This window comes from Anabrus simplex, chromosome 1 (assembly GCF_040414725.1).
Source record: "Anabrus simplex isolate iqAnaSimp1 chromosome 1, ASM4041472v1, whole genome shotgun sequence".
Taxonomy (NCBI): domain Eukaryota; kingdom Metazoa; phylum Arthropoda; class Insecta; order Orthoptera; family Tettigoniidae; genus Anabrus; species Anabrus simplex.
Window position 1 is genome coordinate 1,306,499,532 of NC_090265.1, and position 26,389 is coordinate 1,306,525,920.

General features: G+C 38.2%; 1 protein-coding gene across 1 annotated transcript in view; it reads right to left on the reverse strand.

The window, feature by feature from the left end:
• Window positions 1-26,389, reverse strand: part of LOC136878512 (glycosylated lysosomal membrane protein) — a 114,349-nt gene that overhangs the window by 61,510 nt on the left and 26,450 nt on the right. The window contains exon 3 of the mRNA XM_067152089.2: window positions 21,477-21,680. Within this exon, the coding sequence (XP_067008190.1) occupies window positions 21,477-21,680 (204 nt within the window). The remainder of the gene's footprint in view (window positions 1-21,476; window positions 21,681-26,389) is intronic.

A 26,389-nucleotide genomic window follows, 5' to 3' on the forward strand; every position in this document is an offset into this window, starting at 1 on the left:
TTCCCAAGAGGTTGGAACGTATAGGTTGGGAAGTTTCAACTAAGGTGCAGATCAGGAGAAAGTCGATGAAGTGGATTCCCACAAAGTTAATATATTCTGATACTGAGAGTTGACTACAATATGTACACTATGTACAATTAAAGTAAAGACTTAATGTTGGCAAGTCTTGAGTGAGAAGTCTGTCTACTAGCCGTCCGTTGAAGTATATAATACTTCTTCTTCTTCTTCTTGCGTTCCGGCCTTCTAAGGACCACGTTACAATTTCAATTGTTCCTCCTTAGTTCTTTCCTTTTCTTCCAGTATTCTTTCATTGTTTCACTGTGTTTCTTTTTCCTGTCTTCAGTCCACTTTGTGCCTGTTTTCTTTTCCTTCCTCCCTTGGAATCCTTCCATTTGTAAGACTTTCTTCCTAAAAATCTTTCTTTCCAATAATTCTTCTTCTCGTATGTTGTTCCTTTCCAGGTCTTTCTTGACTTCTTGAATCCAGGTGGTAGTTGATTTCTTTTCCCAAAGGTACTTGAAGATTCGTTTAGTTAGTCTATTGTCATCCATTCTGTAAATGTGTCCAAGAAATAGCAATCTCCTTTTTCTTATTGTTTCTAATATGTTTTCTATGTTCTGGTAAATTTCATTGTTACTTCTTAATTTCCAAAACTCTGCAATTCTTGGAGGACCTAATATTTTCCTTATAATTCTTCTTTCTAATATTTCTAATTTATCAAGCTTGTAGTTCAGTGCTAGACATTCGCTACTTATTATTATTATTATTATTGATTGTGTAATCGTCCTACCGACCGGCAGGGATTCTACTGACAACTGGTCCGCGAAGTGAATGATAGAAGCCCTGAATAATGACTTCCTTGCCTTTATATAGCCTCCGGGGCCACACCCCATGTTCTGGAAGCTTTTGGTAATCGGCGTACGTGACCGCCGAACCTTCTGTAAATTCTGGCCAATCAGAGGCCTGTATCCAAGAGACCTTCTAGTACTTTCTTACTGCGTCTATAGAGTTGAACCATGCCCTGGTCAACTTGACTCACGTCCTGTATGACAAACTTCTCTGTTACTCAAGATTTCCTAACATGCAAGAAATATGATTTCCACTCTTCCATGAATATAATTATTTTACATCTTTTAATTATTATCAGGTACGCCTATTAGGTATGCCTATACCTGACTCCTAGCCTCTATTACAGGCTGATCCCCACACGTCAGGTACAGCTATTCCTCCTACGTTCCCTCGGTTCGATCCTCGGAGGGAATAGCAGTCCTGGGTTCAGGTCCCTGGGGGGACACGACAGACTTTTGTGTGTGCAATTTTTAACTTAAATAAAATGCTCCTTTAGCATTTGCAAGGAAACAGTTCCAGGTTCTTGTTCCTGTAGAATAGTAAACCCTTGGTGACCGTTTAAATATCTGTCCCCATTCCTACAATGGAGCCTTCCAATTTTTCCTTTGATCTGATTTAATAAATTCTTATATGCTTTTTTTATGACGAGCCTTAAGGTTAACGATTAGAGTGTCCCGTTCAACCCTGTGGTACTGATTAGATGGCGCCCATACATTTAATTGGACTTTATATCTTCATAACTTTTGTTTATGGGTTATTTTTGGCGATAGATTTGGACCGTAACACCCCCTGAGATAAATGCTGGTCAGGACTCAAGCTTTCAGCGGGTAAAATACATTGTCAGTAAGGAACATTACGAACATGAGATTCATAAACTGTAGCGTAAATATAACTATTGTAGCAGTGCAATAGTGCCACTGTATGGATTAATAGCACAACAAAATTAGGGCAATTGCTTGTCATTTATTCGCCCAGCTATCTTCCATTTACCACTGTCTTGTCATCACCATCTATGATAATGAGTGGTTCAGTCTCCACTGTCTCCTCAGTAGAGGGTAACATGGTGACTGAGCACTCAGATAATTCCAATATAAATGGTCCATTATTGGACATTATAAATTTTCCAGCTATACCGCTTTTCACAAAAGTTTAATTCTGATATAAACAAATAGGCGGATCACCTTGCCTTTGCACATGGATATAGACGTTGTTAATCGGACAAGCAACCGTCGCACTCACTCGACTGTACGCGAGTTTGAAGAAAAAGTAGTACATCGCATTAATATTATTTTAGACTAGCAAGATACCCGTGCTCCGCAACGGTATTATACTGAAATTTATAATTGAATGCTTAACGTTTCATACATAATCTGCCGAAATTTGCGATCTGAACCGTTTTCTGAGAGAATCCGCCAAAATTCGCAATCTGACTCGTTTTCTGAGAGATTACGGCAAAGTTCCTCCCAGTTTTCAATCTTTCTTTCCAGCAATCGATTTTGTACTTCGCGGGCTAGGTCCAGGTAATCCGCCCCGATCAGTTGGGTTCCTAAATCTTTGCCCTCTTCCTATAAGCATTTTTTATATGGATCAAATCCCTGAGGAGATCCGGCGTGGTGTCGTCTTGGGTGCCTTAGCGGTACTGAACCTGCGGCCGGACTGCATTCGTAGCCATTACCCGGGCAGGACTCGTTTCCAGCGCGGTCCGCACATATTGACGACGTTCCAGAACATTATTATTGTTGTTCAGGACCCCACAGCAAGATGCAAGACCGCTACTTGGCGGTAAATTACATCTGCTGCCATTGTCATTGCTGACTATGTGACCAGCACCATGGTCAGGCGTAGGCAAGTGCGCGGGGTTTCTGGCGATACGAATGATATACTTCCATACATTACTGACTTTATTATAGAGGTGAACAATTGCACCGTCAATATCATTCCTATCGTTTATTTCAAATGTGTTTAAATTTTTATTTATATGCCTGTAGAATCTACCGTAGACTAATCTAAGAACGTTCTCCAAAGGAAAAGATGGCTCTTGAAAACGAACCCAGGAAAGATTAAAAATGATCAGTTTATGATCAGAACAAATACACTGCAAATCCACAGCCTGTTTCCAGTCATTTGACTGGGTCAGGAATGGAATCAATGAATCCCCCATCTAGTGGCGAGGATAGGAATTGTGCCAGCTGTCGCAGCCTGTCGCAATCCTCTGGGGCAGTGATTAAAGAATGACAAATGAAATGAAATTGGAGAGTGTTGCTGGAATTAATGATGACAGGGAAAACTGGAGTACCCGGACAAAGACCTGTTCTGCCTCCACTTTGTCCAGCACAAATCTCACATGGAGAGACCGGGATTTGAACCACGGAACCCAGCGGTGAGAGGCCGGTGCGCTGCCACCCGAGCCACCTAGGCTCCTAATAAGTACATTATGAACAGTAAAATCAATTGATTTCGATTCCTTTTTCACCCCATCGCCGTTAAGTTGATATACCCCCCCCCCCAAACCCCAAGAAAAAGAACGTGTGTTTCTTTATGTTTAAAGGAGATTCCAAATACCAATGTTCACGTCTGTTACTTCTAGTTTTGAGATGCAAGTATCCCCATAAAAATAATTCACATTTTTTTCACTTCTTTCCACTATCTCCCCCACCACCTAAGTGAATTTTCTGGCAAAAATACTTGTTTCCTTGATAGTACAAGATTTTTTTTAAACCAATTATCACGACTCTAGCATCTTCTGTTTTTGAGATATGTATCCCCATAAAAGGAATTCAACTACTTTTCACTCCCACCCCTAAGACGATTCCCCCCCCCCCAAAAAAAAATATGCGGTTTTCTTTGTTTTTAAAGGAGATCCAAATACCAATTTTCACGTTTGTAACAACTTTAGTTTTTATTAGATGTAAGTATACTCATACAATTAATTTTTCAATTCTTTCACCCCCTCCCCTTTTCATTGGACTTTCCAAGAATACCTGTTTCTTTGCTTTTAAAGCAGATTCCAAATAACTAATTTCATGTCTGTAACATCTTCAGTTTTTGAGATATCAGTGTCCTAATTAAAAGAATTTAACCCCATTTTCAGTATCTTTTACCCCCCCCCCTCCTCCACACAAGTGGTTTTACCGAAAACAAAAAATATACGTTTTTTACTTTTAATACAGATAAAAAATACCATTTTTTCACTTCTGTAACATGTTAAGTTTTTGAGATATACTGTAGATAATCTCATTTTAAAATTTCACCCCCTTTTTAGTTCCCCTTAAGTGGAATTTCCGATAACAAATCACCTATGTTTATTTAATTTTACAGGAGATTCCAAATACCAATTTTTACGGCTGTAATGTTTTACGTTTCTGAGATATACTGGAGATAATATAGTCTTTCTAAAAATTCACCCCAATTTGTCACTCCTGTTTAACCCCATTAATTGGATTTTCCAAAAACAAAGAAATACGTGTTTCTTTATTATTAAAGGAGATCCCAGATACCAATTTTCAGGTCTGTAATATCTTCAGTTCCTGAGGTGTAACTATCCTCATTAAAGGCATTGAACTGCTTTTTCACCCTTTCTCACCCCTCCTATTGGAATTCTCAAAAAAACAAAAAATATGTGTTTCTTTAATTTTAAAGAAGATTCTACATATCAATTTTTATATCTGTACACTTTTAAAGTTTTGAGATATAGATCCACTCATTTTAAAAATTCACCCCCCTTTTCACCCCCCAGCCCATTATTTGGATATTCCAAAAATAAAAATTACATTTTCTTTATTTTTAAAGGAGATCCCAAATACCAATTTTGACGTCTGTAATATTTTTAGTTTCTGAGGTATGTATCCTTACTGAAGGCATTCAACCCCTTTTTCACTCCTTTCCACCACTCCTATTGGAATTTTCCAAAACAAAAAAAATACGTGTTTCTTTATTAAACGAGATTATAAATACTAATTTTTACACCTGTACACTTTTGAAGTTTAGAAATATAGATGGATTCATTATAAAAATTCATCCGCCATTTCACCCTCCATTATTTGGAATTTCCAAAAACAAAAAAAAGTGTTTATTTTTAAAGAAGATCCCAAACACCAATTTTTAGGTCTGTAATATCTTCAGTTTCTGAAATATAAGTAGCCTCATTAAAGGCATTCAACCCCTTTTTCATCCCTCCTATTGGGATTTTCGAAAAACAAAAAATACATGTTTCTTTATTTTTAAAGGAGATTCTAAATACAAATGTTTACATCTGTAAACTTTCAAAGTTTTGAGATATAGATACACTCATTTTAAAAATTCACCCCCACCCCCCTTTTCACCCCCTTAGCAACAGAATATCCAAAAATCCTCCCTTAGCGAGCACCTACATTGTAATATATATGTATCCTCAAAATTTCATTTCTTTATGTCCAGTAGTTTTGGCTCAGCGATGATGAATCTGTCAGTCAGGACATGTTATTTTATATATATATACATACACCCAATTGATTATTACATTTAGAGAGTTTGAAAGAGTACATAATCAAATTAAATAGGGTTGTCATATGTACCGGTATACATATGCTTTTTTTTTATAAAATAGTGATTAAATAACGAGAAATGAAGGCACAAGGCATGGTGTAATACAGGAAGTCTTCTAGTAGTGGGGGAAAGTCCCAAGCTGTACAGCGTGGAGAAGGGTTCCAGTTTGTTAAAAGAGAATGTAAACCTGTGTTAATGGATAAGGAGGATATTGTATTGTGGAGACGGAAGTATTTGCGTGAAATTAGGAGATATCGTGCAGAAGGTCGCAAAATTTATTACTTGGATGAAACGTAGGTTAACGAAGGACATGTAACTTCGACGAAGGTATACTTTGAAAGTATGGGTTGACTCCACTGTCAAATCCAAGAAACAGGCTTTTGTTTCTGGATCTTCAACTGGCCTGAACAGTCGACTGGAAAAGGTAGAAGACATCATTGTTCATGTAAGTAGTGGCTCTGGTTTTGTGGAAGGTGAAGCTCTCGTATTTGAATCTAAAATGATATGAGAGTATCATAAGAAATGACAGGTGACGTCCTTTTACCGTGGTTTTCGTCTATCCTACCGAAACTCGAACCTGGGAGCGTGATTGTTATGGACAATGCACCTTACCATTCTGTGAAAGTGGAATGAATACCTGCAATGGCAATGCGGAAAGACCAGATGATTGCTTGGCTCGACAGTCACCAAATAGAATAAAAGGCTGATATGGTCAAAGCAGAACTCCTCGAAAGGGTGAGGTCAGTGCAAGACCAGTATGACATATGCATTTGCAAGATAAAAGCACAGAAAGCAGGTCACTGTGTTCTATGACTTCCACCCTACCATTGCACTCTTAATCTTATTGAACAGATATTGAGTCAAGTGAAGGCTTATGTTGCATGAAACAACACAACCTTCAAGCTACAAGACGTTCGAGCTCTACTTTGCACAGCCTTTGAAAATGTGACGACATAACTGGAAGGATTGCATTAGAAATGCAACGAAAGAAGAATACCAGATGTGGGAGCTAGACGGCTTAGCAGATGTAGTTATCGAGAGATTTATCATCACTGATAGCAGTCAGAATAGCAGTGATTGATCAGACAGTGACAGTAATGAGAATGGAGGAGAAACAAGACCCGCACCTGGTGAGCCGAACATGTCCTCGGACACTCCCGGCACTAAAAGCTGTAAGCTATTTTATTGTGTGATACGGAAGGAATCGAGCCCCTGCAGGACAACTAAGAAAGGTAAGCATGTACAGTATGCATGGACTTCTTACTTTGTTATGACTGCAATTGCCTGTATTTCTTGTCTTTTTGAGTTGTTTTTTTTTTATAGATGTTACAGGATTATCAACAGTTTTGTCTGACAAGTCCAATCATGCTATATGGTATATCAGGATGGGAACTCTACAAGAAAAGTGATATAAATTTCAATTCGAAAGTTGGTATTATATTAGATTTAGTCTACCGGGTGGACATTTCAAACAGCTGTCCTAAGATAAACCTTCCTACGTGTATAATTTTGTGCTCTAGCCTAAGAGACCTTTCTTTAATATTCAGAAATGAATAAATAACACAGGCCCTAATCTTCAGCAGTAGATCTCCCTTCAAACCCCTCTGTTTAGTTTCACACAGCTCCAAAACTGTTTGTCTATTTTAAATACAGTATAGAAATATGTTTATTCAGTTCAGATCTTCGCACTGCGATGCGCAGCCCTGTACATCCGAACATGAAACTTGATGGGCAGTAGGTCGGTACTACACGCTCAGCGAATCACAACTCTTTCTTTGGTGGAGGCGTGGACATACAATGTTTACATCAGGATTAAACTCTCGTGAAAACACATTTCATAACTGTTTCTAAAAACAGCTAAAGAATATTTACCATCTGTTTTGAATCATATTTGTTTAGATCTTTTGTGTAAATAGTGTCATAGAAGTGCATGTTTGGAATGGCTAAATTACATAAATCCTTAATTCTTTAGTATGTGACAATATTACTCAACTAGAAGAATCTATTTCGCAGCCTGTGGTTGGAAACTGCTCCAGATGATGATGATTATGGTGGTGGTGAATCTATAGGATTTTGTGTATCTTATAGTTTGTGTGTCATATTTTGATTTCCCAAAATCAGCTTTAGAATCAATTCAAATCCAGGATTTATACAGGTCAGTACACAGTTCCTTGCTGTTATTATGTGATAGCATGAAAAATACTTGTGCATATTATGTTTGGTTCAAGGGGTATGGCCCTGATGCTAAACTTGTCTCTCTACTATTCACAGGTCTTCCCAATTCCACAGCAGAAGGGCACTGCAGACAGGTTCATTTCATAGTCTTCTAAGTCATGTGGTTGAAGTTGATGCTTTTTTAGTTTACCAACTACAGTTCCATTACCTGGATTCTGATTTCAGGTTTTGTTCTGAAGATTGTAATGATGTCCTTTCATAGACAATATTATCAATGATCTGACGACAGACTACTGCATTGCTTTCTGGTAACAATTCTGATTACAGCATTTGAAATTAAATATGTTATTACCCCCACTTTGCTGTTGATTTTGGATTTCAGGTACTGACTTACGATTGTGAATGAGTAAAATGAACACTTTTTAGCTGTAGAAAAGTGATTGCTGAGCAACACCAGGTGCTCATGAGGGGTGATGGATTGGCCTCTTCTCTTTGCTGGCATATCAGCTACATAGTTCTGAAAGTATGAGCTCAAGTTACATTGCAAAGACACACATCTTCCTAAACTATGCAATGGTACCAGACTGTGACAAATTAAATCCCAACACAAAGATCTCATACAAGCAACCTTTAGATTTTTCTAACAAATGTCAAGTGGATGTTACCCTGACAAATGAGGATATCACCGATTGGCTTCAAGGGACAAGAGAGGAAAATTTTCAGTCCCTGTCTGACGAAGAAATTCTCAGCCAAATTCGATCCCCGGCTGACAAATCTTATGATGACTTGGAGGTTTCGACTCGCCGAACTGTGACCAACAGCGACACATTGAATGCTCTCAATGTCTGCACTCGATGGGCAGAAGAAAATGGCATCGCAAGTGATGATGTCCTGGTGCTTAAACGGTTACAAGAGTGCGTTTATGATCAAATATATAAATCAAAGAAACAAAAAAACAATCAAAGATTATGCTTCATAACCAAAACCCGTGTGAGTATTATTTTTTCCAGAAATAGAAATGTACTGTACTTATCTGTAATTTTTTTTTTACTCTCGATAATCCAGAATTTTTTGATAATCCGGCGGTTGCCCAGTCTAATATATGTTAGATTATCAAGATTGTACTGTACCCAATCCTGAATGAACCATATCACCTGGTCACGGTTCAGTACTGTATATAAAATAACATGTCCTGACTGACTGACTGATTCATCATCGCAGAGCCAAAACTACTGGACATAAAGAAATGAAATTTTTAGGATACATTTATACTAGGGAAGGATTTTCGGGTATTCCATCGCTAAGGGGGTGAAAAGTGGGGTGACATTGTTAAATGAGGATATTTATATCTCAAAAACTTAAAAGTTTACAGAAGTAAAAATTGGTATTTGGAATCTCCTTTAAAAATACAGAAACATGTGTTTTTTTTGTTTTTGCAAAATCTAATTAAGGGGGGTGAAAAAAAGGGGGAAAATTGGTTGAATGCCTTTTATGAGGATACTAATATCTCAAAAACTGGGGATGTTAAAGACATGAAAATTGGTATTTGGAATCTCCTTTAAAAATAAAAGTTTTTGTTTTTGAAAAATCCAATAATAGGGGTTGAACGAGAGTGAAAAAAAGGGTGGAATTTAAAAAATATATATCTAGTCCTACAATATATCTCAGACACTTAACATGTTACAGAGTTGAAAACTGGTACTTAGAATCTCCTGTAAAAGTAAAGAAACGTAGATTTGTTTTTAGAAAATCCATTGAAGGGAAACTGAAAAAGGGGGTGCATTTTTAAAATGGGAATATCTACAGATCATTTCAAAAACTTAACATGTTAAAGATGTGAAATCTCAAAAACGGAAGATGTTACCGACATGAAAATTTGTATTTCTAATCTTCTTTCAAAGTAAAGGAATACCTACTCATTTTTCTTTGGAAAAACCACTTACGGGGGAGGCCGTGAATGAATTGAAACATTCGTTGATTTCTTTCTATGAGGATACTTATATCTCAAAACTATGTTACAGACGTGAAAATTGGTATCTGGAATCTCCTTTAAAAATAAACTTTTTTTTTTTTTTTTTTGGAAAATCGACTTAAGTGGGTTTGGAAAGTAAAGAAGGAGTTGAATTGGATGTTTCTATCTGGTATAATGAACATGTTAACGCTATAAAACACAACCATTTTTCATCCATAGAACAACATATAGAAGATTATAAACATAAATTTCCCAATATTGAAAAAGACATGGAAATTTTAAGCATAAATTCCAAGGGCCCCTTGCTCAATATATAGGAAGAATTCTATATCAATATGGATCAGTATGCCAATCCAAATTTTAATCTGAACGAGATAACAGAAAAGGCAAACATAGTTTTTAATGCCGCCATCCCTCCCTTAAGGAACATTTATTTAAAGAGTTAACAAACAAAAGCAAAAACGCACAACTGAACCTCTGAAAGACACGCCCCGCTCTACCCCAACCTGCCTCCTTTGCCCCAATGCCTCCCCTCTCCAATGCTGCAACAGCTAATCCCCGAAGTACATGAAGCAGTGTACAGCGTGCTCCCGACTAGCACACAAATGACAGGCTAAGACAGCAAGTAACACACATATTGAACTTTAAAACACGTACCATAGACATTCTCTAACAGTTAAATTCTTTTCTCTTTTCCACCCAGATTATCTGACACAGTCCAACGGAACATGAATATGAAGAGGGGAACATTCGCAGCTTAGTTAATGGAACATCAAGCCCAACAATTTGACCCTAAGCTACGCTTAAGAAAATTTATATTCAGTGTTAAAAACATGCAACTCGCACCTATATCATCACACAAGTTTATCAACATACTTCATTATTCGTTACCAAATATCCTACTGACGCAGATTTTATAAAATACAGTAACATATAACTCAACACTAAGATATTTTAAATTTAAAATAAGTATGTTAACATTATAACAATGGATTGAATGAATGAGTATAATGTGAACATCAAGAACAGTGTCTTAATGAACGGTAAACATACTAGACTGTCAAAGCTACTCTTTCAAGCACGTTTTACTATCACAACATATTGTATTTCCGCATTAGTCATTCACAATTAGTATAAGTAATGTTTTATTAACTCAACAAAGACATTTTAAAATTAATATAAGTGTATCAACATTGCAACACTAGTTTGAATAAATGAGTATATGAGTGAACATCAAGATCAGTGTCATAATGAACTGGTGAACATTTTAGACTTTCAAAACTACTCTTTCAAGCATATTTTATTACCACAATACATCATTGTAATTTAGCATTAGTCATTCATAATTAAGATAGATAATGTTTTAGTACTGTATGTGGTTATTATTAAAACGATAGGTTCTTCAGCAGCTGAAGATGACCCACAAATAGGATCGAAACTGGTACTATTATATTAGAATATTTTACGTAACTTCTATATATATAAAATAAGAGTTTTGTCTGTACATTGCTCAGAATTTGAAAAGAATGGTATTTCTGTATCGGTCATGTCCACAGTAACAAGAAAATGCATTTTTTACTTTTCCATAATTTCTGTCTGTCTGTCTGTCTGTATGTACACGCATCACGAGAAAATGGCTGAAGAGTATTTAATGAAAATCGGAATGTAAAGTCGGGTGATGAACCGCTACAATCTAGGCTATAAATTATTTTAATCATGCTGAGTGAAATGGTAGTTTAGGGGAAGGCCTGAAATTTAATTCTCAAATATTTATGTTATTAGTGGTTGTGTCTTAATGAAAATCGCTAGACAAAGATGGGAAATAATTCGCTACAATATAGGCTATACACGCTGGGATAAATGGTAGTTTAGGGGAAGGCCTAAAATTTAATTGTCAAATATTTATTTTATTAGTGGTCGTATCTTCACGAAAATTGGTATGCAAAGTCGGGGAATAGGTCGCTATAATCTAGGCTATCAATAATGTTATTCGCACTGAGTGAAATGGTAGTTTAGGGGAAGGCCTGAAATGTAATCTATATATGAAATAAGTGTTTTGCCTGTGTATTGCTCAGAATTTGAAATGAATGATATTTCTGTATCTGCTATGTCCACAGTAACAAGGAAATGCATTTTTTACTCTTCCATAATTTCTGTCTGTCTGTCTGTAGGTATGTACACGCATCTATAGAAAACGGCTGAAGAGAATTTAATGAAAATCAGTATGTAATGTCGGGTGATGAACCACTGCAATCTAGGCTAAAAATTATTTTATTCACGTTGAGTGAAATGGTAGTTTAGGGAAAGGCCTGAAATGTAATTCTCAAATAAGTTCTTTTTTTTTTTTTGCTAGGGGCTTTACGCCGCACCGACACAGATAGGTCTTATGGCGACGATGGGATAGGAAAGGCCTAGGAGTTGGAAGGAAGCGGCCGTGGCCTTAATTAAGGTACAGTCCCAGCATTTGCCTGGTGTGAAAATGGGAAACCACGGAAAACCATCTTCAGGGCTGCCGATAGTGGGATTCGAACCTACTATCTCCCGGATGCAAGCTCACAGCCGCGCGCCTCTACGCGCACAGCCAACTCGCCCGGTGAATAAGTTATTTATGTTATTAGTGGTCGTATTAATAAATACTACATAACTAACATAACTTTAGTTATGTCGTAAGTTAGTAGTAGTTATGTAAGAAGTTATTAAATTTCCGATCATTTATGTCTTATACATTGTTACCGTACCGCATATAATCAGAGATATTCATGAATTTAGATTTTTGTTACTAAGTCCATATCAGCACCGAGTCACGCGAAAATGGGTAAACAGAATTTAGTGAAAATCGGTATGTAAAATCTGAGAATAAAGAACTACAGTCTACGATATAAATAATTTTGTAGGACACCCTAATATCACAGAGTCGAAAGAAAACTAATGTGAAGGCCTGCAATATAGAAAGCTCATAAACTTTATACACAATAACATTACATTGACCATTGTTTGTTGTGATGTGCTTTTTGTCTTCTGTTTCCTCTCATCCCCGATAGATAGGATTACTGCAGCGTACCGAGGTTTTTTTAATTTGTTTGACGTCGCACCGACACAGGTAGGTCTTGTGGCGACGATGGGATAGGAAATGAATTGTGGTGTGAAGGAAGCGGCCTCGGCTTTAAGGTACAGCCTGGTGTGACTGGTGTGAAAATGGGAAACCACGGAATACCATCTTCAGGGTTGCCGGCAGTGGGGTTCAAATCCACTATCTCCCGAATACAAGCTCACAGCTGCGCGCCCCTAACCACACGGGCAACTCGCCTGGTCGTACCGACTGTAACAGCCTGGCTGTATATTGGCAGGAAGCAGCTGGGGAGTAAGATAACTTTCTTCTTTAGCATGCCATTCCTCTGGTTCATACATTTCCCGATATATCTGGCACGTAACACACTGGTTCATCATAGTATTCGAGCTATTCAATCCCTACACTGAGGCACTGAACGGAATAATGACAGAGGAGTGTTCACAGCAGTCTGCGACCTGGTTATTCCATCTCTGGAACTTTGGACTCTTAGATCGGCACCGTAGTACTGTTTGTTGAAAGTGAGAAAGTGTGCGGTTTTTCATTTGATCGAGTATTTTATATGATAAAATTGCTTTCAATCGCTACATTCCTACTCAAGTTTTTGTAATGACCTATGTTGAATTCAGTTAGGAAAGCCACCTAGTCAGTCTTTCTGAGAATCCCGTAGCTAGGCACGGGTACATCAGCTAGTATAAATAATAAATGTATTGATTAGGTGGAGAGTTCCTATCTTTATATTAGTGATTATCATCTCTAGCTTGCAAACAGGTTTCACTGAACTTGGTTTGTTCTTAAAATAGCAAAAATATGACCACAAAAACGGAAAATCTGACCAAACATACGTACCTAAAATGAAGGATTTTAAAGCTATATTACAGATACAAAAATGGAATTAATTTGGTGAGATATTGATGGTGAAATGGTGAAAAGTAGCTGTTTATAATCTATTCGTATGTCTATATTAGTGTAAAAAGAAGATGCTTTATGGAATAGTGAGTTTTTTTTTTTGCTAGGGGCTTTACGTCGCACCGACACAAATAGGTCTTATGGCGACGATGGGATAGGAAAGGCCTAGGAGTTGGAAGGAAGCGGCCGTGGCCTTAATTAAGGTACAGCCCCAGCATTTGCCTGGTGTGAAAATGGGAAACCACGGAAAACCATCTTCAGGGCTGCCGATAGTGGGATTCGAACCTAAATAGTGAGTTTTAAGAGTGATAAGTGTTACGAGTAAATTTTTTTTAATTGTGCTTAATTGCGTATGTAAGTGATCAAAAACGCAGTTGATTAGTTCTATTTATACAAATACCATACTACGTGGTATGCTCTAATACTCCATGTGAAAAACGCAGTGCCTCCCTCATTTAATTATGCTGCGTGTGCAGCTTGTATCACTCATTTAAATGCCGAATTGACTGATTGATGCGACGTATGATATGAAATGCTATACCATCATAAACCGTCTGCTCTTTTACTTCCTTTAACATTAGAACAGCTGAGAATTCTACATTCCTGGAACAGTGGTAAGGGGTCATTTTGACCCAACATAAGAAATGCTTGGAAATGTTCAAATTAGAACTCAATAAGAGATGTATTTTCTTCTACTGTGTTTCCACAAATTTATTTTACATACAAGTGTATACATCTTTTTTTATTTCTGATGGACATATGCATAATCACAAACAACTGCTTCGTGTTTCTGTTTCTCTAAGGAGTTTTCACAAAATTAACCAACTGAACACCTTTTGCCAGTTGGTCGCCCACATTGCAACAATAATATTTTTTAAAATACTTTAAGAAAATTAAAAAACCCAAACATTTTTTACACACAACTTCTACTTTTCTTGCACATTTTCTGCACTCTGCTTTGAGGCACTTACTGCAGGCACAGCTAGACTTCTTGCCTTTACACAGACAAATTTGGCAATTCTTCTGCTTTTTAGATGGACATGATCCTACTACTTCCTCTTGTTGTTCTTGTTCGTTCTGTCTTGTTAGTTCACTTGCCAGATGGAAGATTTTCTTTCTCTTTATTTTCCTGTATGTTACTTGCTTGTGAATGACCCAAGCACTCATAGCTGTTAGGTCTAGGATATTGTAAAATATAAGCCTTGGCCACCTCTTGCTTGCACTCTTGGTGGTATATTTAAGAGACATTTGGTTGAGTACATCTATCCCGTGATTCGTGCCCCTGAAGTTTCTGGCTTTTTCGTTTGTTCTGTGTTCATTGTTACTTTAGCCCACCGTGTGCTAAGAAGAAGGATGTTCTTGTTCTTCTACCCTTGGTACACTACTAAGGTACACTGTGTGTTCCCAGTCTATCTGCAAGATGTTTATTGAGTTTGAATACAACACCTCCCAGTCGGTTCAGTCTCGCGTGACCATCTTCAGTGATAAAACACCTAACTGAGATTGAGACATTTGAGGTGAGTTCGGAGGCAGATTAGCACTTTTGACTTCTCCTGCTGATACTTCATACTCTGACCCACTACGATCGTCCTCACTAGTCTCGGTTATCTCTGGCAAAAAACCGTCATCTGAATCGGATAGTTCACATTGAGATTCAACAATGTTCCCACTGGTACAAAACACCTCTTAAATAGAAAGACAATCGTAACACATGTCTGTAAGAACACCACTTTCTAAAGGCTGAGATGAATAAAATAATCCTGCTAACTGGAACAATAATTTGGCAGTAAGAGTTCTACAGTACTAATAATCCAGGTCGAATACATACTGTTGTCTGGTAATGTACACTCCTGCAGTGTAATAAGGAATGTACAGGTGTCAGAATGACCCCCTTCTGCTGTCCAAGGTATGTCATATCAAAAATCTATGAAAATGCAGTTATTTTGCTGGGTGCAATATATCTCCATAAAGAGGACAAAAACTACAAAAAGTGAAGATATTTTAAGAGAAACTATATCAGAGTGCGCATATTACTAAAGAAATATTGAAGGTGGGTGTCATTTTGACCCCTTCCGCTGTTCTAGTGTTAATTCAAGAATTGAGAGCAATACAAGCAACATTGATTTCATAACGTCTACTCAAAATTAATGAAAGTGATGAACTAAATATCATGTATTGACCTGAAGTATAGGAAGTGTGTTAACTAGTATTCAATACCGAATGATTTGTGGTATGTTTGAGTATGGAAACCAGTCACCCATTGTTTAATGACATTTTATTTCGCAACATGATCAGCTTCATCGTGCATATATCTATTCAACGTTCAACAAACATAATTTTATATAACTGAGTTTATACTACCAAAGCAGCTTGCTTATAAATGAGAATTAGGTCACTCTAATTAAATTTACTTTTCCACGGCAATCTATTCTCGTCCTAACCTTGATCTAACAGCTGTTGGTGTTAATGAGTTAATGCAAAGAGTAGCCATCTATGTCATCTGGTTAGCTAGTTGACCATGTTGATTGTAAACTCTGTGGGAAGACCTTTACTAGAAATGGTATTAAAATACATTTGACCAGAAGTCACGCAACGTGGTCCCAAACACCTAAACAGGTTGAAGAACCAAAAAGTGTGATGCCCAATCATAAATGTCCCCACCGTGAAAAAATCTGTCAGTCCGCACATGGTGTCAACAAACACATTAGTACAGCTTATCCAAAAATCCATCATGCGCACCCTCATCAAAAGCACAAGCGTGGAATTTCACTTCACCAAGATCAATCTACCTCAATGCCTAAAATACAGATTAATGATCTAGTTAATGCTGAATCTCCAAATAAGTCATTACAGACTATACTATCAAATTGTAAAGACAGTATAAGAACTTTAAAATGAGTTCCAAAAGGGGTGAGAGTTATAACTGCAGACAGCCTCTTTGAAATGCTGGCAGGATCTAGTGCTTTTTGCAACATTGCTCTTCATGTCCCTGAGAAATCTACTGGAAAGGCTACTTCACTAGTGTCTAAAATAAAGGAAAATATACAAGAATTCCAACTACCACAACCCGTGCCTAAAAAGAACACGGTGCCTTTTGAAGTTCGTTGTATAGAAAACAACGTAGCAGTTGGGGATATTCGAGGAGCAGTTAGGGTTCTTACATCAGAATGTGGGATAGCAGAACGCACCCGTACCACCTTCAGATCTTTGGTAGATAAACATCCTCCGCCGTCACGCCCACTATCATTTCCCAATCCCCCTGACCTTAGTGATAATTATCTCAGCATGACACCGAAATTAGTGCTTGAAGGAATAAAGACGTTCCCTAACAGTTCTGCTTTGGGAATTGGCGGTATCCATCCTCAACATCTAAAAGATCTTACCTCTAATCAGCTAGAGATGCTGGGAGAAGACTTTTCCAATCTATCACAAAATTATGCAATTTCATTTTAAGAGGGCAACTCAGTTCTGAAGTGTGCCCAAACTTTAATGGGGCCGTATTAATTGCCCTTCAGAAACCTGATGGATGTGTTTGACCTATCGCTATCGGGAACACCTTTCGAAGGCTGGTTGTTAAATTATCTTGCATGGCAGTAAAGGGGACCATTAGTAGAGCCCTGCACGTATATACAAAATAATATCCGCATCCACACTTCCTTCATCCACATCCGCGAATGGTCATCCGCATCCGCAAAATGGTTATCTGTGGATATTGTAAATATTTAACTACAGTATATTATTACACCAAGATTTTGAAACAGATAGATCTGTTTACATAATACAATAGGCCTGATACCTGGCAGCAGAACCCCTACAGTCACAGGCTCATGAGGGACTTCTTCCTTTAATTGAGGACAGGAGACAGCTAGGCTTAGGTCAGATTTTCAGCTTAATGGTCTCAAGACTCTTTATATATCACTACAGTATTCTCCCATATCAGTGTCAAGGGTCGCCTAACCACAAGCAAAAATAAGAGCATACCTGAGTGTAAATAAATGAACACTATTTAGAAATTTTCAGCAAAATTATCCGCACTGCCATACAGTTTGCATCCGCCAAGACACTAACTTCACGGAAGTAAGGTTCAAACCCACTATCTCACCAATGCATGCTGACAGCATGGTTAGCAACATCACATTGCCCCCTGCCAACCCAATTTTTACTGAAGTGACCTAGATCATGTTCTGTGCATCAGTTACATCCACCATTAAAGCAATCTTAGGCACTACAAAACCTGGTCACCATCATACTGATTAGCAGGCATGTTTATTGACGGATGAGATGTAACAAAATTCTTCTGAAAAGAAATAGGCATTCAAAGCAGCTTTCACAAAAAACAACCGAGAAGTAAGAAAGATATATAACAGCTAAACCAGAAGCCAAGAAAGCTGTTGCAGAAGCAAAATCTGATCAGTACATTGATATCTGTGCGACACTAGACACCAAGGAAGGAGAGAAAAGTATCAACTAGCAAAAGGCTGAACCAGAACAACGCACGGTATCAAACACCATGAGTACATAAAGAACAAAGAAGGCCAAAGACTACAGGACAGGCGTGAGGTCCACAAACGCTAGCAATAACATTTTGATGAGATATCTACAGTGAGTTCTCTCATCAACCTACTCCTGAAGGCAGCTCAACAACAGGCCCCATCCCAGAAAGTCACCAGTGCTTTCAATTACATGGAGAACCAAAAAGCACCAGGACTGGATGAACTGCCCACTGACTTCTGGAAGCTGAAGTAAATTAAAAAACCACTGCGATTAATTGGTTGACCAGTTTCTTCACCGCAGCAGTTATCTCTGGTCGTGTTCCCCATGATTCGGCCACAAGCATCACAGTGCCTATCTTCAAAAATAAAGGTGACCCAGCAAACTGCTCTAACTACTGCCCAATCTGCCTCCCATCACACACTATGAGAATTTTTGTGAGAATCCTTGGCTAGTCCCCACACAAAATCACCATAATTAGTAACAGCCAGTGTGTCTTCATTTCGGGAGATGGGACAACTGACACTACCTTCATAATTGAAATGCTCATGGAATGACACCAAGAGAAATGACTGCCACCTCATATGGAGGCATTTGACCATGTTCTGCACGAGTTGATCTGGCATGCACTTCACAAACATGGCATGCCGGAGCAGCTTATCAGTTGGGTCTGAATTTCATATAAGACCACCAGCAGTTGGGTATGCTGTGCGGTCAGAACCTCAAACAGCTTCTGCGTTAAAGTCGGAGCCCACCAGGGCTCAGCACTGTCATAAGAGCTCTTCATTATTACCATGGATACCACCACTTAGTATTTGCAATGCAGTGTTCCTTGGACCCTCCTATACGCCAATAATGTTGTGCTTGCAGACACCACCCAAGCAAAATTACAATTCCAAATTGAATAATGGAACAGCTGTCTCTCCCTACATGGCCTCCGCCTGAACATCAGGAAGACAGAATACCTGGAAACTAATTCAAGTGATGGCACCATCCATGTCAGGGGTGAGAGGTTAGCAAAAACATATAGCTTCAGATACCTTGGAACTCACCAGCAGAGTGAATAAAGAATTAACAATAAAGTGCAAGCTCAAATAAATGCAACTTGTATGTCGCATACTTTGCGACAAAAGAACGGCTATTTGCCTAAAGTCGAAGATATACTAAAACACAGTACGTCCAGTTGCGCTATATGGTGGTGAATGCAGTTAGTCCTACAAATGTAATGAACAGCAATTTCACGCCATGGAGATGCAAATGCCCTTCCGGTTAATGGATATCTCATTAATCCAGCACATGACGAATGACAATTCATCAGCAAACGGACATCGCACCAATTATGGAGAAGATGCAAGAAAGGAGCCTCCGATGGTATGGCCATATCCTACGTTACAGCACCTGGCACAGCTGTCAGCCTCGCCTTCCACTTTGACGTCAATGGTGTTAACCACCTGGACAACCAAAAAGGCATTGGCTAGATATGGTAAAAGAGGACATGAGTGACATTGGCTTAAGACCATACAACGTCCACGACTGTGCGAAATGGCATTCAAGGACTCAAAAGTGAACCCTGCACTTGCGGGACAGTGCTAATTAGAAGAAAACTATTGGAGGAGTGGAAGCCTATCAACCAGGAGACAATACAGGACCTTATGGGTAGCATGCCACAGTGCATGAAGTCTGTCATTGACATCAGGGTTGAATACACACACTGCTAGTGAAAGAAAAGGAATCAGCAACAGCAAGAGAACATTCATTAACAAGATTGTGAATTAAGATAAGCCAGTAATGGAAAAAATTGCAACTTTTTGAAAAATGTTCAAATATTGTACACTGACTGACAGAGCAAATGCAACACCAAGAAGGAGTGGTCAGAACTTTATGCCAATTGCAGGGTAGACTGACGTCACTGAGGTATGCTCATGATGTGAAATGCGCCGCTGTGCTGCGCACGTAGCGAACGATAAATGGGACACGGCGTTGGCGAATGGCCCACTTCGTAACGTGATTTCTCAGCCGACAGTCATTGTAGAACGTGTTGTCGTGTGCCACAGGACACGTGTATAGCTAAGAATGCCAGGCCGCCGTCAACGGTGGCATTTCCAGCAGACAGACGACTTTACGAGGGGTATGGTGATCGGGCTGAGAAGGGCAGGTTGGTCGCTTCGTCAAATCGCAACCGATACCCATAGGGATGTGTCCACGGTGCAGCGCCTGTGGCGAAGATGGACGGCGCAGGGACATGTGGCACGTGCGAGGGGTCCAGGCGCAGCCCGAGTGACATCAGCACGCGAGGATCGGCGCATCCGCCGCCAAGCGGTGGCAGCCCCGCACGCCACGTCAACCGCCATTCTTCAGCATGTGCAAGACACCCCGGGTGTTCCAATGTCGACCAGAACAATTTCCCGTCGATTGGTTGAAGGAGGCCTGCACTCCCGGTGTCCGCTCAGAAGACTACCATTGACTCCACAACATAGACGTGCACGCCTGGCATGGTGCCGGGCTAGAGCGACTTGGATGAGGGAATGGCGGAACGTCGTGTTCTCCGATGAGTCACGCTTCTGTTCTGTCAGTGATAGTCACCGCAGACGAGTGTGGCATCGGCGTGGAGAAAGGTCAAATCCGGCAGTAACTGTGAAGCGCCCTACCGCTAGACAACGCGGCGGCATGGTTTGGGGCGCTATTGCGTATGATTCCACATCACCTCTAGTGCGTATTCAAGGCACGTTAAATGCCCACCGCTACGTGCAGCATGTGCTGCGGCCGGTGGCACTCCCGTACCTTCAGGGGCTACCCAATGCTCTGTTTCAGCAGGATAATGCCCGCCCACACACTGCTCGCATCTCCCAACAGGCTCTACGAGGTGTACAGATGCTTCCGTGGCCAGCGTACTCTCCGGATCTCTCACCAATCGAACACGTGTGGGATCTCATTGGACGCCGTTTGCAAACTCTGCCCCAGCCTCGTACGGACGACCAACTGTGGCAAATGGTTGACAGAGAATGAAGAACCATCCCTCAGGACACCATCCGCACTCTTATGACTCTGTACCTCGACGTGTTTCTGCGTGCATCGCCGCTCGCGGTGGTCCTACATCCTACTGAGTCGATGCCGTGCGCATTGTGTAACCTGCATATCGGTTTGAAATAAACATCAATTATTCGTCCGTGCCGTCTCTGTTTTTTCCCCAACTTTCATCCCTTTCGAAACACTCCTTCTTGGTGTTGCATTTGCTCTGTCAGTCAGTGTATAAAGGAACTGAACACTGAATTTTGACAATGAGAATAATGTGCACGGGGCACATTCAAATGCAATGTGTTGTGTAATCAATAAAACTGTGTCTGTCAAATAAATGCTTTTTTAAATTTATAATGCTCCACTTTTTAATTGACAGTCAGTATAAATAGAGTTCAACCTATTTCAATTTCTTTCACATTCTAACAAATCAAGAGAGAGATGAGCTGAAACACAGTATGTCAATGTAATTACCTCTATCTTCAGAGTTCCATTCTTATACGTATTATTATCATGATAGAGAAGTGACTCAATGCCCAAAATAACACTCTTAGAGTCATTCTTGTATTCCACTCTTTTCCAAGAAAAATTAGACGGATCAAGTTCTCTAACATAATTGTCAGATTTGTTTTCCAGATCCAGAGTGCCAGTATCATTGACATCATTATATTCCCAAATCTGGAAGAAGAAAAGAACAATTAACACAAAAAACTGGGCAAAAAAAAAAAAACATTCGCATAGGAGATTCTCAAAAAACATTGTGGAAAGAGAACCATGATCCACATGCAAAGCTATGATTGTAATTTACTTCATTCTGACCAATCAAAACTCAGTACACTAGAAATGGATACCACCATAGATTACATAGTCAGCAGGTATTATTTTTTTTGCTAATTGCTTTACGTCGCGCCGACACAGATAGGTCTTATGGCGACGATGGGACAGGGAAGGGCTGGGAGTGGGAAGGAAGCGGCCGTGGCCTTAATTAAGGTACAGCCCCAGTATTTGCCTGGTGTGAAAATGGGAAACCACGGAAAACCATTTTCAGGGCTGCCGACAGTGGGGTTCGAACCTACTATCTCCCGAATACTGGATACTGGCCGCACTTAAGCGACTGCAGCTATCGAGCTCGGTCAGCAGGTATTAGAGGTACCTCATACAGTAAAATGTATGCCAAATTTAACAGAAAAAAAATACTAGGTCACACAGGAAATCAACTTTTTCTAGCATATTTCAGGTATTTCTGGGGTAAACTAATGGGGAAACAACATGAATATAATTTTGCAGAAGGGATGTTAACCCTTTCAGACATAAGGATCTGAGAAATTTCTGCAGGCAGGATGTAGAAGTTTTGCAGTAAGCAAGCAAGATCATAAAAAGTTACAATTTTACTTATTATTTCTAACAAAAAAATGTATCTATATGCACTAAAATTCAATCAACTGACTTCATTTAGACAGTCGCCAAGGTGACCCATTCTTAAAGGATTTCAAATAGCTTGGAAATATATCAATCATTTCCCTAAATAAGTTAAATTGTACCATTCTCTAACTTCTCTTCCTATAAATTAACATTTACCTCAATTTGCCCTCTTGAATTCAAACATTATCTCCTCCTGATTCTTCTTCCACTTTTGTGAGACTGCATAGGCTCACTTTAGTAAGTTAGTCCATTATGCAAGTCTCTTGCAATCCTCCCAGTACTTTTTCATATGATCCAATATTTATAAACTTTCTGGTGATGAAAATATTCATGTTTCTTTTTCTGTGACTGTAAAGCAGATGTTTGTGTCCTGGATATTTTTGTTTAATTTTATCTTATCTGCAGTGTCTTCTGGTGCAATGCCTAATTCCTCCAGATCCTCTCGTATTTCTCTGATCCATCTGCATCCTGTTGTGGAATTTTTGAGACCAGTTGTTTCAGAAGTCTCAAATACTGTATTCTCATTATGTGTCCCAAGAATCCCAGCCTCCTCTTACACATAGTATCAATAATGGGCTCCAACAATTTGTACACGACTTTGTTGGGGACTATCTGCCATTGTCAGTCTTTCTCCTTCTTACAGATAGGAAGGATCTACATTATTCCTAGCAGGCTAAATCATTTAAATACCAACAGTTCATTAATAGAAATTGGACACACTTCATCGATCATCAACGTAAACAAAGCAAGGGAACATTATTCCCCCTTTTAATACCGTACTTCAAGGACAAGGAAGTGCATCAAGAGACAAGTGAGGTGGTAGTTTTAAGCTGAGGGCAAATTCAGTTTTAACACAATTTACACACATGCAAATAATGACTAGCAGTGCACTAATTCACATGTGATTTTTAGATTTACAATTATAATTGGAAGATTTTAGACACAGTATGGAGTTAATTATATTTAGAATTCCAAGGTTATGTTTTTAGATAATTTCTTCTTAAGTGGATAGGAATTAGGTTCAGAAATGCCAAGTGATTTTAAATTACAAGCTCAAGAAGAGAATTTATTCTCAAAACATATACTCATGTGTTAATATAGACAATAAATAAATATTGTATTTGCTAAGTACTGACAAGGCAGATCCAAGGAAAAGCACACTGGTTGAATTTCTGTCTTTTCGAATGATATTTTAATGCCAATTTTAGTCACAAGGTTTTGAAGTTTTGAAGTCTGTGTTTCGGCTTTGTCTAAGTCAGTTGCTAGTAATGCCGAGTCGTTGGCAAAACCAAGGTAGTTCATTTTGATTTTTCTGCCAGTTTTCATCCAACTTTATTTTCATATTACAATCCTACTTTAAAAAGCTCCGCTCAAGCTTATTCAAAAAGGGTTTCTTCACATTCTTTAGGCTAAGATAAAACGCATCATACCTCAGCACTGAAAGCAAAGGTTTTATACAATAACTTGCTAAATGAATTTAAAGTTTCATCAAAAATGTAACAGAAGGGATATTCTGCAACAAATACTTTTCTACCAACTCATAAATAATGGAAGTGATGACAGTGAGCTACTTGCTAGAGTGAACTTTAATGTAAACATTATGAATTTAAGAAAAAAACAAACATTTTACTGTGAAGACTCAAACAGTGAGACACAAAAATTCTCCAGTAATCACAATGTTATCATATCATGTGATCAAAAATCAAATATTGTATCATTATTTAGTAGTTAGTGTAAATAAAAAATGGGTATAATAGGTGATTGGTAAAATATTATGTTAGAAAAATTATATTTCTGTATAACAACATTAATATCTACACTAAACAACAAGCATACTAAATTTGTTGTATTATTTATCGTGTTTGTTTATCCTTTCTCTTACTTTTTCAGTTTTGAATACTAAGTTACTTTCTTGTTATTTATTTACAAATTCTGTTCTTTATAATGTGCATTATGTTGTCTAAAATCCATCTGTAAATGGAGAATGTCTTTGTTGGTGGTATATGTTGAAATAGGTTAAATAAATACTAATGTCATCATCGTACAATATCAAAGCCATTATGTTACATAGCACTGACCAGTTTATATTTTTCGTTTTCATTTATTAGAAATTGTGTACCCATTACATTTTCTTTTATTTTTGTGTTTAAATGCATAGTTGGATCCTTATCCTTCTGTTATGTTGTTTTTTCAATAATTTAATTATTTTTTGGATGTAGTCTTTTTTAATATGGTACTAGAACCGCCGGAGCGGCCGAAATGACTACAATATGTTTTCCAAGCTCAATTTTGACTACAGTTTTTATTGTAGGACATTGAGCTGCAGTGAGTTTTCCTGATTAGTGGTCAGGAAAATCCATATTAAATAAAATTAATTTTGCATCAATGGATGGGGCGTTAGTAACGGGTATACCTACTACTGCTGGAGCGGTCATTTTGACCACTGTATTAATTATGATAATAAAATGTATTATAACACATCACTTGTTGAGATATAATCATTTACTTATAATTATCCTATCAACAACGGCAATGTTCAAAAACACAACAAAGGATCTTGGATATGTTACGAATTGTAAGAGCATTATTTCCTCTGTGTCTGCGGTAGTGTTATATTCGTCGGCTTGTCACAGTACAGTAAACATGTCTCATAAACCATTAGTTGCTGAGTCTACCGCACGACATTCCTGAAGATATGCCAGATGTAGAATGTGGTCCAGACATAAAGGACCTAATAAGAGAAAATGTATGTACGAAAATTACTACCAGTCAAGTGATAACTCGGAAAGCAGTGATTCAGATCACGCTGAAAATCAGATTGTTCAGGCTGAAGGTAAGTTGATATTAGTATTATTATAACTATAGGCATACCAAGTTTGGTGAATTCCTTGAATTGTACCGTATTCAAATTATAATGAGGCCTCACATAGGTTGAGTACTGACTAGTTTTCAATTATTCTATTACAGCCGTAGAAACAGTAACCCGAAAAGCATGGTACCATAGGGGACGTGACAACTAACGTAAAAGCCTCCCATGGACAGATAATGCACCATTAGGTACTGATGGCATCAGGGAGTGGACCGTAGCAGACTGGGAAGATAACACCTGGTTGGATTGCTCGCCATACCCCCTAAAAAAAATCCAGGAATTAATCCATATTCAAAGTGGTCTGTTTCTGACGACAGTATAACGAGTGCGTGGAGTCCTTTTATTGATAAATAAATATTGTAACTCATAAAGCAATGCACATAAACAGAGGCAAAATGATAAAAATGAGTAACCGTGCGAATCAAGAACTAAAATATAATAATTTCAATAGCGGTCAAAATGACCGCACCAGCGCTTCCTATATAATATATTCCAGCAGTTCTAGTGTAAAGGATGACAGTCATGTTGCCCTTGTATGCTTTTGTTACATTTATTGTTTTTAACTTTAGACTTAAGATTAGCTATTAATTTTTGTTGTGTACTGTTTTTTTTTTTGCTTCCTTTGGTTTGGTTTATTTTTAATTTTTGCAATTTCATTTGCTACTAAGTGTCTTACAGTTTTTCTGTTGTGAGGTATTTTAAAAATTGCTGTTTCAGTTTCCATTATTAACTGTTTTAGTAGGCCTATGGCATTATTAAAATTTTGTTTGAAATTGTGTTTGGAGCCTATTGTAAACTGTAGGAAAAGCCCCACATTACAATTGTCAAATTTTTTACTTAAACATCTACAAAACATACTAAAATAGAAAACAAAAAATCAATATCAAATTCACTAAAACAGATTTCTAACATAATAGACAATGGAAATAAACGAGGAAACTATATCAGTCCATATGACAAGACCAACAAGTATTCCAATATTCCCATTAAAGAGACCATAGACATAGCAGAAGAGAACTTAAAGAACAAAGGTAAATTAAGTCAAACAGAAATTAATGAAATGATAAACTTACTAAATTTAATATTAAATAAAACT